The 16,689-nt window shown below is 34.9% G+C and overlaps 1 protein-coding gene across 1 annotated transcript in view; it reads left to right on the top strand.

The window, feature by feature from the left end:
* LOC145666779 (facilitated trehalose transporter Tret1-like) overlaps nucleotides 1-4,293 on the top strand; it is a 30,483-nt gene extending 26,190 nt beyond the window's left edge. The window contains exon 3 of the mRNA XM_081734333.1: nucleotides 83-4,293. Within this exon, the coding sequence (XP_081590459.1) occupies nucleotides 83-1,395 (1,313 nt within the window). The 3' untranslated portion in view covers nucleotides 1,396-4,293. The remainder of the gene's footprint in view (nucleotides 1-82) is intronic.
* The last annotated feature ends 12,396 nt before the right edge of the window (nucleotides 4,294-16,689 follow it).

The raw sequence follows: 16,689 nt of genomic DNA, 5'->3' as shown, positions 1-16,689 counted from the left end.
TAATATTTCATGTAATATGCTTTTAATCTAAGAGACAAAAAATATCTCGATATAAAATAACGTTACGTTGATTTTATTTCAGTTTCCATCGGTGGATTTTGTTTTGCAACTGGAATAGCATGGACTTCACCAGCGCTGCCCATGCTGCAATCAACGAATAGCACACTGACAGTTACCAACGAGGAAGGATCATGGATTGGTTCAATGTTAGCCATCGGAGGTATTGTTGGAGCCATACCCACAGGATATATTGCAGAAACTCGTGGTCGTAAAATCACTATTATGCTTATAGCTATTCCCTTTCTGGTCGGCTGGATTGTAATCATATTTGCTGGATCTGCATTGGTTATCTGTTGCGGCAGATTTATTATTGGTATAGGTTGTGCAGCCATTTCTGTAATGGCTCCAATGTATATTGGTGAGATTGCTCAAGTTAATATAAGGGGATTTTTGTCATCTTTTTTCATTTTGATTCTTTGTACAGGTGTTTTACTTGTTTATGTGATGGGGTCTGTTCTTTCATATACATTATTGAATGTTATATGTGCTATTGTACCTGCAATTCTCTTTTTAACTTTTATATGGATGCCAGAAACACCCATATATCTTATATCCAAAAACAGAACGTCTGACGCCGAAAAATCTTTACAATTTTTCAGAGGCAGAAATTACCCGATACACAACGAATTGGAAGAAATCAATGTAATGTGTAGAGAAGCTGAAATCAGTAAAGGATCTTTGAAAGATATTTTCAATACCCCCGTAACGAGAAAGGCTTTTATGATATGTCTTGGTCTCTTGGCATTTCAAAATTTGAGTGGATGCCTGACTATAATTTTCTTTACTGTTCAAATTTTCAAAGACGCTGGTAGTTCTTTGTCTCCCAATATCGCAACCATTACAGTAGGAGCGGTGCAACTTGTTGTTACATCTTTTTCCACCTTTTTAGTAGATCGTGCTGGTCGTAGAATTCTGTTGATTATTTCCGAATTCATCATGTGTTTATGTATGGGTATTATGGGTCTTTACTTTTTCCTCAAGGACAGATATGACATTGAATCTTTCAGCTGGATACCATTGATATCACTCAATGTATTCATAGCTGCGTTATCAATCGGAATGGGGCCTATTCCATGGGTAGTTCTTGGTGAAGTTCTGCCTACATCCATTAAAAGTGCTGCCACTGGTGTTATTATAGCCTTTTTTTGGTTTATTGTCTTCCTTGTGACCAAATTCTTTCAGAATTTTCTTGATATTCTTGGTCAATCCGTAACATTTTGGATATTTAGTGGTCTTAGTGTTATAGGTGTGATTTTTATAATAAAATTTGTGCCGGAAACCAAGGGAAAAACATTATTGCAGATACAAAGAGAATTAGAAAAGGATTGTGTCTGAAGTGAATGAAGAAAGTGAACAAATAATTGACCGTAGATCTTTTTAAACTATTCAAGGTTAAAATTGAGAATCATAATCTTGTCACTATAAGGATTCTGACATTCCTCCTAATTCTGGCAAATTAGAACCTATTCGGCTAATTTAAATCCCAATAATTGTTCAAATGAAAGTGAGACTTTACAAGTAGCATCATTGCTTCATGAAACAGCGCTTTGTTTTTGTTGTGTTGCTTTATGAACTCGCGTGTGTGGAAGCAACTAGCAGCTACTGACGATATTATTACTTGTATGCTCTTTACTAAAGTAGAAGCAGGTTACATAATTACGAGTCTGGAATCGTCTTGTCAGAACATGCCAGACCAGTAGATATTCAATTTTTGATGGCAAAAGGTATTAGTCGAGCCGAAATATACAAGGTCTGTATGGAAAGTAATGTCATATATTTTATTGTGAAACAACTATACGTTGCAGCGCGGTCTATCTGCTGGGACCGATGGTGATGTAAGCGCTTGCTCAATTGTCTCCGAGCTCTCAGAAGTGAAGGACGGGCAATTTAATAAACCTCGTTTCGTCTCTTGTCTCTTGTACGAAGCAGCGCTTACTGGAACAAAAACAAGCGATTAAGTTTCGTGTGAAACTTGGCAAGTCTTCGGCGGAAACTTTTCCAATAATTCAACAGGTCTTCGGGTATGAGTATTTATCACAAAGACAAGTCTACAGATGTCACAAGATGTTTTTGGAAGGCCGAGAAGAAGTCGACGAAGCTAGCGCTTTACACCCATCAACCTCCTCAAAGAATGAAAATGTGACTCGTGTGAAAGAACTTTTGCAAACAGACCGTCGAATGAGTGAACATTTAATTACCAACATGTTAAATATTCCAAAAAAAAAAAAAAAACTATCGTCCACGAGATTCTGAACAAGAATTTGCATATGAGGAAAGTGTGTGAAGCTTGTCCCATGAATTTTGAAGACGACCAAAAATCTCACCGAGTGGAAATTTGTCAAGACATTTTGGAACTGTGTCAAAATTATCCTCACTTTTCGGACAATGTTATCACGGGTGGTGAACCATGGATATTCAAGTATGACCCCGAAACAAGGAGGCAAAGTGTCGAGTGGTACACCTCGGCGTCCCATCGCTCCAAGACGACTCGAATGAGCAAATCAAAAATCAAGACGTCGCTCATTGTGTTTCTTGACATGAGGGGAATTGTCCTCCGCGAGTTTCTACCTCCCGGGACAATCGTTAACTCTAAATTTTACGTAGAAGTACTCACGAGACTGAGAGCAAAGATCCAGCGTGTTAGACCAAATATTAACAGCGATTGGAAACTTCATCATGACAACGTGCCATCCCATACTGCCTTCGTTGTGATCAGCTACCACGAAATCTTACGTGGCAGCGCTGCTTTAGCCACCCTACAATCCCTGCTTCGCTTCCATAAATTTCTTTTTGTTTCTCCGTTTGAAATCTCCCCTGAAAGCGTATTGTTACAGAACAATTGATGACGTGAAAGCAACTTGTGAAATGACTTTAATCGCAGTTCCTGAAAAGGCATTCCAGGATGCCTTCGCAGATTATAAATCGACCATTTTGTTTTACTTGTTGTCTTGGTGACATTACTTTCCGAACAGACCTTGTATTGTCGTGTGTGAAGAATGTGTATGAGAATAAGGATCTATCACACAGTACAGTGCTCAGACGGCAAAACAAATCTGACAAAGCAGGTACCATGATCTACTGGGTATTTGTACTGGAAAGTCCTCCAGTTCTGACGGATCTCCCTGCGATTACTACATCTTTGGGCTTAAAAAAATGAAGGGTTACCGGTTCTTCAACGATGTTATGACCCCGACGTTGTTAAAGATTGATACTACAGCCGAGCATATGTTCTTCTCACAGTACCTACAATCTACTAGCTCGCTGGTACTGTACATAGACTGTCAAACTGATCATAATGTATAGTAGACATGTAACTCACTTTTCTCTTACTTTCGCACGTCCACAAATTCCATCTTATTAGCTATTATAGGAATGCAATACAATTCTCATTTTCATTTACACAACCCTTATATTGTGTGTATTTTATAAAAGAAAAGAGGAAACTACTGTTCATCGAAGTGTATGGTAGCTTTGTGGTTGGATAAGCAATTAACAACCGATTATATGATATTATACAGTGTATTCATAATACGCAAAACTTCTAAGATGACAGGCTACTCTGGCATCAAGCAGACAGTCTCGAGAGAACAAGTATGCTACTTGTCATATGAGTCGTTCAAAGCACAAAGGATTCAAATTCAATTACCGAATTGTGAGAAAATGAGACATAAAGTTGAACACTGTCTTTTTACATTATAAGAGTAATTTACAATAACTGGGCGTGAATTTTTAAAGCACTATAAGGAGCTTCAGGTAGACATCTTAAATATGAAGCATGTCGAAAATGACCAAAAGTGAACTTGAATCCTTTGTGTACTGGATCGTCCCATATTGTCCAAGCACTCTCAGTTAGAAGTATATGAATGATCCATGAACAAGGTATATAAGTTCGTACAGTGAGTCGAGGCAAGACGATAAAATTGCTAGTGCTTCCCACTGGTGTACGTAGTGCTGGGAATTGAACCCGAGATTATGTGCAATAAAGGCACACGCTAGCCACTAGACTAGCAGAGAGGCTCCCTAATAATAGATGAGCGGTAAAACTGAGGAAATACATCCACTCATCTCAGGTCAGCAATCTCTCAATCTCAGCCAGGGGTGTAACTAGCAACTTTTTCTTGGGGGAGGCCCAAGAATTTTTCAGGGGGCATAACTTTTACCTACTAAAAGCGAAATAAAAATCTTGTTTCAGAAGCATTAATAACTCACTATGAATTGACTACATTTATAATACTGTACATGTTATTATTATTATTATTATTATTATTATTATTAAATAATGATTTGTTTCAAAGAGAGAAAATCTATATATATATATATATATATATATATATATATATATATATATATATATATATATATATATATATATTACTTATAATACCAAAACTAGAGTTTGGATCAGTATTATGGAAGAGAGTTTCTAAAACTTTGACAAGCAAGATAGAATCTGCGCGAAAATGTTTTATTCGACTGCTATGTTTTAAAATCAAAATGAGCTACTATTCATATAGCTATGAATATTGGAATGATTATTGGGGTTTGGACAGTTACGAATAAAATAAAAAGATTTTGACGCAGTATGCATGCAAAAGATACTAGATAATGTATATATACTGTTTACGAAACATAGGTTTTAAGGTACCAAATCATAGCATGAGGAATAGCCAACTTTAGTTCTTCTGTATTGGAAATGTGAAATTTTAAAAAGATAGACAGATTCTTTCAGTATATAAATTTAAACTTACTCTATTAAGCAACTGAAAATTTTATGAAATCTGACTGCTTTTAAGCAATAACTTTAGGAACATTAAGCTAAAATATAATGTTAATACTGCTGTTCTTAGCTTTCCTTTCCTTGTTTAAGATAAGAGAGTTTGACCATTTTTACAGCGTTGACCAACAGTTATTTCTGCTTAATTGACTTTTATCTATATTATGTTTATATTAGTTTTCCTCCTCTTACCGTTTTCTTACTTATTATTATACCGTAATTTATTGCTCTCATACCACACAATGTGTTGTATTTTTGGTAACAAGTTTTTGCAGCAGTGAAATAAAGATTATTATTATTATTATTATTATTATTATTATTATTATTATTATTATTATTAGTAGTTGAAGCATGGGTTTTAACACTGTGCAGAATTAGAATCACAGGTTATACGAAAAGATAAAAGTATTTTAGGAAGTCCACTTGTTTGGTTTTGACTTTATGAATGTAAATAACGTGTATGGGTTACCGGACTAAATTTTCTCACGCTGATTTCTTAAACTAAATTTTGAGTTGTTGCAGTTATCACTGAAGCATTTATTTGTGAAATACGAAAAAATTATAAGGCATTTTCGGAAAACTTCGCCCGAAGAGAACTCAACATCACAAGTAAACTATTGTTTGTGGACTTTTTAATGGCAAACAACTAGCATGTACTAGGGATATTTATAAAACATTTATTTATGAAATATCAACAAAATTGCATAAGTTGTATCTGAGAAAATAGCAAATATAATAATAATAATAATAATAATAATAATAATAATAATAATAATAATAATAATAATAATTTCAAAGCAGTTCATTAGTAACAACAGCTTGACAGCCATTAGTGCGCCAAGAATAATAGAAAATAAAAAATACAAGAATAATACAAAATACAAGAATAATACAAAATAATTGAATGATAATTAGGGTAGAATGGGGGAATTGGGAGGTATGTTTTTGTCACCTTTTTTCCTCACAGGTTATAGATGTTTTTCTAGTTTTTAAGAACTGATTGTATGTCGCAGGTTCTTCTGCTTCTACTGTGGTAGTGGTAATCTTCCGGCATCTTTACTTTTGATGCTGCAACATTTTTATTTTTGTGATTTAATTTCCACTCAATTACACCCAAGGGTATAATTGGGTGCAAAATGATTAAATCCATTGCCGGTGCACATAAACCTGTGGGAGTAATTGGGTGTAAATGAAGAAAACTCAAGCTTTCATTTGGTGTATACAACTTGTATTCCACTTAAAAACTAACAGTATTATCTGGCCTAGAAAATAAAATTATACCTTTGTTTACGCAAAATAAGGAGTAATTAATTTCTAAATTTCAAAGATATTTGAATGCCCTTTCAAGCCTTGCAGTTATTGTTTATAGCACAGTATATTGTCCTGTGAACTTAATCCAAAATATATCACATACGGAAAAACTATAAGCGGTTAAAAGTTATCATTCAAATGAATTCTAAGCAAAAAATGTTCACTTAAGGCATTCCACCCATATACCCCCATGAGAATTCAAGATGGCTGCTCTTCACGGCACCATCTTTATGATGTTTTTAAGCAGCAGTAAAAAATCTGATTCAAAACATTTGTAGATGAGCGATTTATTGTGACTCAAATCAAAACACACAAACCTGAAACTCAGTTTCAAATATGTCAATTCTCAACCAAATCATTTTTTGTTTACTTGTCATTATTATACACTCTCAAAATTCATCTAAGCTTTTTCTTCTAATCAACATCTATGCACTCGATGTAATTAAATTCCATAAAAATATACCGGAATGAAAATATAAATTTTTAAAAAGTTCTCCGCCCATTTCCTTCCAGCGCCCAATTCCCCCTTCTACCCTATAAAACAAACAGTTTATACATAAAATCTTAATAATGAAAGAAACATGCTAAATACAGTAAAAGCTCCTTATTCGCGCTTCCTTCATTCGCGTTTTCACTATTCGCGGATTTAAAAAATGCGACCCAATTCCTACATTCGCGGCTAAAGATTTCTTTATTCGCGGATCTAATCAGTACGTACATACATAATAATAAAAAGGATTCCAATAGGTATCCAACCCAATATCTTTTGTAAACGCCGTCAAATGGACTAATAAAATGTAAAATAGACCTTATTACGACTTTGCGTAAATTACCGTATGTTGTTAAATGATATCGCCGCTGTATTGTTTCGGACTTTGACATAAGCCGCCTTCGCCACGATCGGTGTTTTTGAGAATGTAAACAAACAGAATGAAAGCAACCTTATTACTCAATGAATAAAGTATATTTTTAAACGTCGCCACATTATTAGACGTTCCGTCCTTTGGTAAGAGCCGCTTTGCGTGTTTTATTGTTTCGTCTTTCCATTCGTTACAAAAATTGTGATCGAGTAATACGTCTCTACCGCTGTCTTCCTAATTTATACAGTAATGTCAACTAAAAAAAATGAGAAACGAGTTTCGACACGAAAAAAATCTGTGTTACCGCTTAAAGTGAAAATAGAAATGCTTGATCGTTTACGCCTTGGAGAGTCGTTTACATCCATATCACGCTCATTCAACGCCAACGAATCAACTGTACGATCGATAAAAAAATCCGAAGATAAAATAAGGTCGTCTGTAGCTTCAACTTCACTGTCAGCGAAAATTGTTCGTGATAAAGCAATAGAAAAAATGGAAGTGGCGTTGTCATTATGGATCGAAGACCGCAACCAAAAAAGGGTGCCCCTGAGTGGTCCAATGGTCCGGGAGAAGGCAAACCGTCTTTACGCTCATTTTAAAGAACCTGATGGTAGTTGTAGTGGTGAATGTACAGATGGAGGACTTCAAGCATCGGAAGGTTGGTTCAATAAATTTAAGGCGAGACAAACATTGCGTAACATTAAAATCGTTGGAGAAGTTGCATCTGCAGACACTGCTGCAGCAAAACGATATCCAGAAGAATTTGCAAACTTAGTAGCTGATGGATGATACAAACCTGAGCAAGTATTTAATGCAGACGAAACTGCACTGTTTTGGAAGAGAATGCCAAACAAAACATTCATTTCTAAAAGCGAAAAGTCAGCTCCTGGATTTAAGGCAGCAAAGGATAGAGTTACACTGCTGCTATGTTCTAATGCATCTGGAGATTGTGTCATTAAACCACTGATGCTTTACAGATCGTTAAATCCTCGGGCTTTAAAAAATCAAAACAAGGACGACCTGCCAGTGTTTTGGCGTGCTAATAAGAAAGCGTGGGTTACAAGCGCTATTTTTTGTGACTGGTTCCGCAATTGTTTTGTTTCTGAAGTTGAAACTTATTTAAAAAACAGAATTTAGACTTTAAAGCAGTTTTAGTTTTGGACAATGCACCAGGTCATCCTCGCGAACTTGAAACTATGCATCCAAATATAAAAGTGATATTTTTACCTCCCAACACGACGGCTTTGCTTCAACCTATGGACCAAGGAATAATCCACGCCTTTAAGCTCTATTACATTAGACGAATCTTCAAAATTGTATTGGATAATATGGAATGTAATCCTGATATGAATGTTATGGAATGCTGGAAGAAATTTGACATAGCAAAATGCATCGTAAACTTAAAAGAATCATTGGAAGAACTGAAGCCACACACATTGAAGTCATGTTGGAAAAAACTGTGGCCTGCTCTGACTGCAGAAAATGAGAAGAATGTGTGCAAATTCAAACTTTGACTGCAAACATAGCCGAAATTGCGAATGGAATAGGACGAGATGGGTTCGAACAGATAGAATCAAATGACATTCATGAATTGCTTGAATCGCAAGATGAAGATTTGACTGAAACCGACTTGGAGGAAATGTTAAATTCACAGCCCATTGAAGAAGAGGTTTCAACAAGCACTGAAAACGTGACATTTAATTTGAAAAATCTTAGTGAAGGTTTAAGAATGGCAAATGAGCTTTGCGATTTCTTTATGAAAATTGATCCGTCTATGGAACGAAGTCTTATTTTTAAGAGGCAAATTGCTAATTTCACTGCTGAATATCAGTCTGAATTGAAGGAGCTTTTAAAAACTGCCAAGCAAGAAAAAATTACAAAATTCTTCAAACCATTGCTTAAGCCTGAAGATAATAATTAATCAATATGGTCAAAAACTTCAATTACAGTAAATTGATTTTTTTTATATATGTATTTGTTTTTTTTTTATTTTGTCACCTAGGAACGTATCCCCTATAACCCCATATAAATTACCATTTCGTATTCACGGTTTCTGTATTCACGGCATATTTATGGAACATGTACCCCGCGAATAAAGAGCTTTTCCTGTACATCATAATAAATAAATATAAAAATTAAAAAAAAACGTGTAGTATATGTAATTAATAAAAACACATGCATAAGATTACATCCAGAAAAACTGCATGTATACATGGCAAAATTACAGGCATGAAAATTAAAATAAAAAATACACAGCACTCATCCGAACAAGACTAACGACTTTTCAAAAATTTAAAGAACTGATGACTAACAATTGAAATTTAAATTGGAATAGATCTAAGTTAGAATAAAATGTATTAGTTGTCTCAATACAGCTATAAATAGAAGATATGGGAAATAGCCTAGTACAAGCAAGGAGTATATTTCCTGGTTCTACAGTATGGAACTCTCAACGAAATGAAACCATCTAAATAAAAACGTCCATATAATAGATTATGTAAAAATAAGATCAAACAAACTGCGTCTATCACTAAGAGTTAATAAGTTTAAATCCTCGCGTATAGCACTTAATAATAATAATAATAATAATAATAATAATAATAATAATAATAATAATAATAATAATAATAATAATATAAGAAGAAGAAAACTACTCTTGTAAATATTAAATTGCAACCAATGATCTGGAACCTCTTTAAAATTAGGGAAGAGCTACAATCGCAACCTTGCCTGCCTCAGAGTAAGTGTGTCCATGTTAGTACTTTCGTACTAGATCTAGTACCTTTTATAATATTTTAGTGTTCTACTACGTTCACCAACAAATTAGTACTTTTATTCTCCTCTTCTTTTCTCATAAATACATTTGGGAGAGAAAAACAAATGTCATGAAAATTTGGCTTATTGTTCATTCTACTGGGGAAAATAGGAAGTACAAAAGTGTCAAAGAACAAAGGGTTAAAACTAATAAATGGCCGCAGTATACAATATTACATATTTGGTGATCCGTTAAAACTCGATTTTCTCAATAAGCCCATTTTATGATATTTCTTGTTTTCTCCCGATATCCTCAATATTTGTCATACTTGTTTGTGTTCAGTGTTTCTTTCAGAAAAATATGTTCCGAGGGGACACATATTACTTTCACACGTATTATTCTATTTATTATTATATTATAGACGTATTAGTTTGGTCTCCTCCGGGGGGGGCAGTGACCCCCAACAACATGTCTGGAAGAAACATTGCTTGTGTTACTTTAATGGATTTACAGTGAGTTCTAATACTACAATTAAACAGGGATTCCGCCAGGATTTTTAGTTTGGGGGATGTAAAATCAAAATTGGGAGGGTATAAGTGGTTTGCACGGTTTGGATCAACTGTAAAAAAAAAATTAAAGTTGGGGTTCTTACAAGAATGTGAGGGGTCGCTCCTCCACCGACAGGGGAAGAGGGAGCTGCAGAAACCTTCTAATAAGATATTAATATCGTAAAATGTAAATATTGTGAAACGGGAGCAGATAAACTGCTTTTAGTGCTTTTTCACCAGATATATTACTTTTTTTCTGCAAGGTTAGTACGAAATATTTTTGCTGGGTGGTCACACTGCTCAGTGTAGAACTGATTGGCAGGATGTCTCACCTTAGGCTCATCTCGCTTTATGAGACAAAAAGACAAAGCCAGCATCGGATTTACTTTTCCCCTAACGTATTTAAAATAAAATATTCCACGTTACCTCGCTAGGGACTTAGGTTTGTGGCGTTAACTGAAAATCGGGGAAACTGAGATGGGAATAGTTGAACATTCCCAGGTTTGTATCTCTTTGTTTTATTTTTAGGGATAGTGACTGATGAACCCAAGTGATTGGTATGCCAAGTGATTAGACTTTCACAACACATTAGTTTTGAAATAATAAATTGGTTGCTTTCCTCAGCGATTAGTTTATTTTTAATTATAGACAAAGCTGGTACAATGGAGAATATGATCATTTTATTCTTATTGTATGTTACTGGAAAAAAATGAAACAAAGTTTATAATATTTCTCGTCATGGTTATGTCCTGCAGGCTAAAGGAAAGTGATGATTAATGAAAGTGATATTTATGAAAGAATAGATGTTATAAGAAAATTGTGGAAGGAAACGGGAGAATCTCAAGAAAACCAACAAATACTACGTTGCCTACCACAAACTCAAATGGTCCGGGATCGAAGCAAGGATCCCTTCCACCAGATATGAGAGTTGTACCGTTTTTTTTTTATATCGTTCTAACTGGGACACTTGTCTCCATGGTCTTCTAATTGAGTTTTCTACTTATTCCAATGCAACAGGGACACGAGCACAGAAACTTCGGAGATAATAAAATTTGGTCATACTGTTCAGAAGAACTCAAATTCCAACGCACAAAAATAAATGAGTAAATAAAGGAAATACATAAATCCTGTCTTCTGTGGACCCTTTTGAACAGAAACTTGCGTTAAACGGATATATTTCGCGGTACCGCGAATTTACTGCAAAAACCATGTTAAATTCCCTTCATTAAACGGAAATTATGTCACGCGAACAACGGAAATTAAAATAATCCTCTTAATGAAAAATTTCAAGTTTCAGAGCACAGCATTTAGAAAGTTTTTAGACATCCTATGAGAGATATTATATATATATATATATATATATCAAAACAGACAATGATTTGCAAATCAAAGCAGACACAATGAGTATACTACTTTAATTGAGAATTATACGAAAAATCTGAAAGGAGAGGAGGAGAGGGTGGAAGAAGAGAAATAAGCCACTGAGTTGGAAGAAGAATGCAAGCTAAAGACTTACCAAGATTCTGCCAAAAGTTTAAACGAACTACATCATTTGCCGTACGTCGAAATGACAGTGTTATGCTTAGTGTGATTTCTCAGACTAAAATCTTCGTGTAAAGTTAAGCAAAGAAGCAGCTTCGATTCCGCTAATGACAGGTTTTACTATATAATAGTTTAATTGTAACAAAACTATTCCGACATAAATCATCTTGACTATTTAAAAAATTAAGTTAACATGTATACAGTATTTTCCTGTTCAATGTAAGTTTTGTGTGTAATAACTTGTAGTACAAATAAATATAAATTGATTAAGATCGTACAGCATCTTACTTTATCTCAGTATGTCCATTATATGCATGCAGTCCTTTTTTGCAAAGACTGCCTTCATTAACAGGAAACCTATCTTTAACGGAAATTTTTGCGAGTCCCCTTTGATTCCGCTAAAGACAGGTTTTACTGTATAATAGTTTAATTGTAACAAAACTATTCCGACATAACTCCAGTTGAAGATGGTTGGCGTCCCAGAAGACTCTTCCGTAGAGGTCATTGTCCATTACATATTTCTTATCTTCAACATTGGCATAACTGAATATTTTCTAGGAAGGAATAACTCCTTACTTGTGGGAATTGAAAGAACCTTTCAACGACAACGGTTTCATCCTCTACTCAACGGTATTCTAGGGGAAAATAGTGTTCTAGGGTGTCCTGTCCCCCAGCCCGCTCTACCTCCATAGCTACATGATCTTTAGCAATCAAAAAAGAAAAAAAATAAAAGTGTTATAGATCGTTACAATAGGTAGGTGTTAATATTCGTTAACAGCGTAAATTTGGCCACTGATTTACACCTTACTATTGTAGATTTAGTGATGGAACAGGCCACTTCTTGATTCGTAGCCTACGTAGATCCCAGCTCCACGAAACTTCCCGGGCTATCGAGCGTTTATGCCCTGCTCTTTATGGCGTCCTACAGAAAACCTATTTAATAATGGAAAATAAAATGAAATATATTATTTTTCTAGACGAATAAACTAAACATCTCGTGAACGAGTTTTCTTTTTCAAAGTTTAGTTACATAAAATCCAGGCTTCATTCAGTCTTACTGACGAACAACTGAAATCCTTACTTCTAATGAATTCAGAGAGATACATTTTGGCCAAAATGGACAATAACATTATAGTCAAAATGTGTGAGAGGAGCACAGAATTCAAAAAACCTGCAAATTTAAGTTAGTTTGTAATAGGCATTGTCTGTAAATACATAGGCCTATAATAAATAAAAAATATTCGTTAAGTTTGATTTCCTAATGCGATATTTTTCATGATGATAATGTTTGTAAATCTTAATAATTGAAAATAAAAAAATAATTTCGAATTTAGTTTTAAGTCTTTATTTCAAAAGTATGTTTTATGTTATAGTTAAAATCATATGCAATTATGATCATAATATGACATGTCTGTGATAATAGACAGCAGAAAAAGACCTAACCCCCTCTCCGACCAATTGATATAGCACCCTTCCACCATGTGTACCACCAAGCTTTTCATGGTGCCATCCAACCCCTACATACATACGAAGTCATCTGCAACACATATGACGCCGCTAACTTAATTCTAAGAAGCATGAATCCCTCCCTATATCTGTCTTCTCAGTAAATTTACCATTTGCTTCTTCTCTTATATAGTATATTTGTCAAAGCATTACACTGAAAGATACTCCAAAGGCTACCATGGTATAAGTGTGAGACACTGAAAGAAATGCTTCCTGTTGTTCCTTATGAGTAGAGAGCGGATGTTTAGGCATTAAAAACCTGGAAAATAAGCAGGCAAATAGGTAGTAAAATAGGCACTAAAATAACTCGAAATAATGCAGATAAATACTTAATACAATTAAGAACTAATTCAAGTCCTAGATAATGTTCAAATAATACAGAAACATACCTGTTTGTTAATATCTTCTTTTACTGTGTATATATAAAAACGAAGCTTGACATTTATTCCATGTATACATTCTATACAGCACTTTATTACTACACATAATATCCCAAATTTTATACATTTTATCAGTACACCACTGACACCACTGAGTGCAAACCTTTCTTTGTTTTTAATTCTGTGGTTCTGTGTGAATCATTGCACTATTTTTACTTTTCAGTGTGGAAAAAAGAATACATGAATTATAAGTAAAATATTCTCTGTATGTGTGGGGGAGAGTTAATGTTTGTGGGTATGCAGTTAGTTGAAGCAAGTTATCTACGACCATAAGATCTCTCACACAAATAAATAAATAAATAAACGAGCCTAACCTACAATTTCACGCCTCGCACACAAGGGCGCCAATCCTGGGGGATGAGGGGGCCCGGGCCCCCCGAACCTCATGTGGGCCCTCTATTGTATTTATGCATATACAATATTTGGAATAATTTGAGTGCGATTTGTCTTAAAATCTTTATATATATACCTTCTGCATCTGAATGCCCCCCCAAAAATTTACAGAGAAATCGGCGCCCTTGCTTGCACACCATAGCTTCGGCAAATTATAGGCCAGTCGAATTAGGATTCTCGTATATGATGCTCGTGGACATAATTGGTAATGAATTTTTCTCTTCAGAGGATTGTTGTAATAGTAGTCCTAATCAACATACTAAAAATCCTGAATGATCCGCCTTGTGCTAACTCCGCCATCTTGGAAAATGTCGGACGAACATACATCTTCATTCTGTTTTCGGATAACTTCTCGGGGACATAAAACGTAGTTACGCCACTAATACCACCGTTATTCCCAAAATAAATTTTACCAAACGAAATGAACTTTTGTCGCGGACTGTATATAAGAAAACCAATAACCTAATTTCAGTACTTCCAGTGTCTGTCACTGTCAGCTACACTACAGCATTTCTATTTGAAGTGTGCCCTCGGAAAATATGTAAAACGTACTTCGCCCCTACCTCCGCAGCCTTATTACGGAGGAAATCTTCCCTTTGCTTTGGGGAGAGAAGTGAATGACCTCGGCTGTGTTGTCAATTTGTCATTCGGTCGTTTGTCTTGGCGAGTGAAGATCGTAGGCTACTTAGAATGGCTAAGAAGACAATGCACAGCGAAGCCCGTGAAATAACTTGATGTGACAACCCCTTCGCATCCAGCTCGGTCACAGCAACTTGTCCTTCCTCTTTCGAGGGAGGAAAGGGAAAACACATCGACAGCAGCGCCAGCAGAACATACTTGAATTAGAAAGGCTCCATCAATATGAAAGAGTGATTTCTAAAATATAAATAAAATCATTGGAGTTGGTTTCGAGTACATCGAATTTTGATTTTCACTTTAATGTGTATTATCCTCATTAGTGCAGAAAGAGCTAAAAGTCCAGAAACCACTCTTAAGAGTGTCACGAAAGATTTAAAATTTGACATGCAGCATGTATAAATATTAATGAGCGAAAAGAAAAATAGAAGACTGACCAACAGACAGACATCTAAAATTATTTTTGCAGCTTATAAGGACCATGAAACCAGTAAATTGCTTGAATTAACGAATTAAATTTTGTTCATCATCATCTTCCCTATTTTCATTCAGAAGAAACCAATGAAAAATTACATGCTCATTAACATCTAACTCCTATTCCAATACATATTGCAAGTTGAAACGGAGACGATAGACAAACCGTTGAAGACAGTGTTCTTTTAAGGAATGGCCAACACTGTAGCTAGTTTTGGTCCTTGTGAAATTTTGATGTTTCTTTTACCACTGGCGTAATGCACTGTAGAAGCAAGTGGTAGTTCTTTTGTTCTTATTAATAAAAATTTTCATCGCCTTATCATTTACCAATTTCTTTATTTTCCATTAAAAAATGGGATATTTTTTACGAAAATTACGGGGAATATATTACGGGGAGGAAGATTTTCTCTCTCATTACCGACTGATTTTAACTCCAAGCTGTTGGGATTGTGAAAAAAAGCCCCACAAAACACCTGCACTATAGTCTATCATAATCGAACAATTTTTACGAAATTTATCAAGGAACATATTTCCTAGATCATGAGAGGGAAAGGATAAATTTACTTCCAAACTCTCAACTGATTTTAAACCTAAGCTGTGGGCATGATTGGGTAGCCTCATAATATGTGCCTTATTTGAAAAAATCTAATGTTTTATTTGTGAACGTAACGTATGACATATTCTTTAAAGTGTTAGAGGGAGTAAATTACCCCTTTTTTTTTTAATAAGATCAAGGAAATGACTTTTTTGAATAAGACCAAGATGCAACTACATCTTGGTAACAAAACAAGTTTGCAAGTCTGAGGGAGAGAGAAAATTGACCAATTTTATTGTGCCGGAATCTAGACACAAAGATCAAGAGTTTGTTGGGTAAACAGAAAACAACTTTCAGTAGGCAAACAGAAGCTCAAAATACACCCATTCAAATACTGTATTCACCTGAAAAGAAAGGATCTAACTGGTCATAAAAGGGACAGAAATATTTTTCTGAAAGAGGAGGAAAAGTGGAAAACAAACCGTTAAATAGGAAGAAAAAGACACCAGTAGTAGATCATTTTATGGCTACGAGTACAAATGACAAAACATCTTGGAACTGTGAAGCACTCATAGGAGTGACAATTATAGTCAGGTCTTGCTGTATGTTGACGAGGCAGTAGCCGCTGTTACATTTCACAGCAAGAGTCAAACATTTAGTAAAACGCGATTTTAGTTTCAAGAGGGATTTGTTTAAAAGTTGGCTACTTCATTCAAAAATAATGTAGTGGATGTTTATATGCAGGAAATAAAAATAAGACAGAAGTTTCGCGTTTTTTTTTTTTTTTTTTTTTTTTTTTTTTTTTTTTTTGTCACAATAATTGAATTCGGTCCTTCATGGTAGAAACTTCTTACA

Source organism: Thermobia domestica, chromosome 12 (genome assembly GCF_964235325.1).
Source record: "Thermobia domestica chromosome 12, izTheDome1.hap1.1, whole genome shotgun sequence".
Classification (NCBI taxonomy): domain Eukaryota; kingdom Metazoa; phylum Arthropoda; class Insecta; order Zygentoma; family Lepismatidae; genus Thermobia; species Thermobia domestica.
This window is presented reverse-complemented; position numbering and strand designations above follow the sequence as displayed.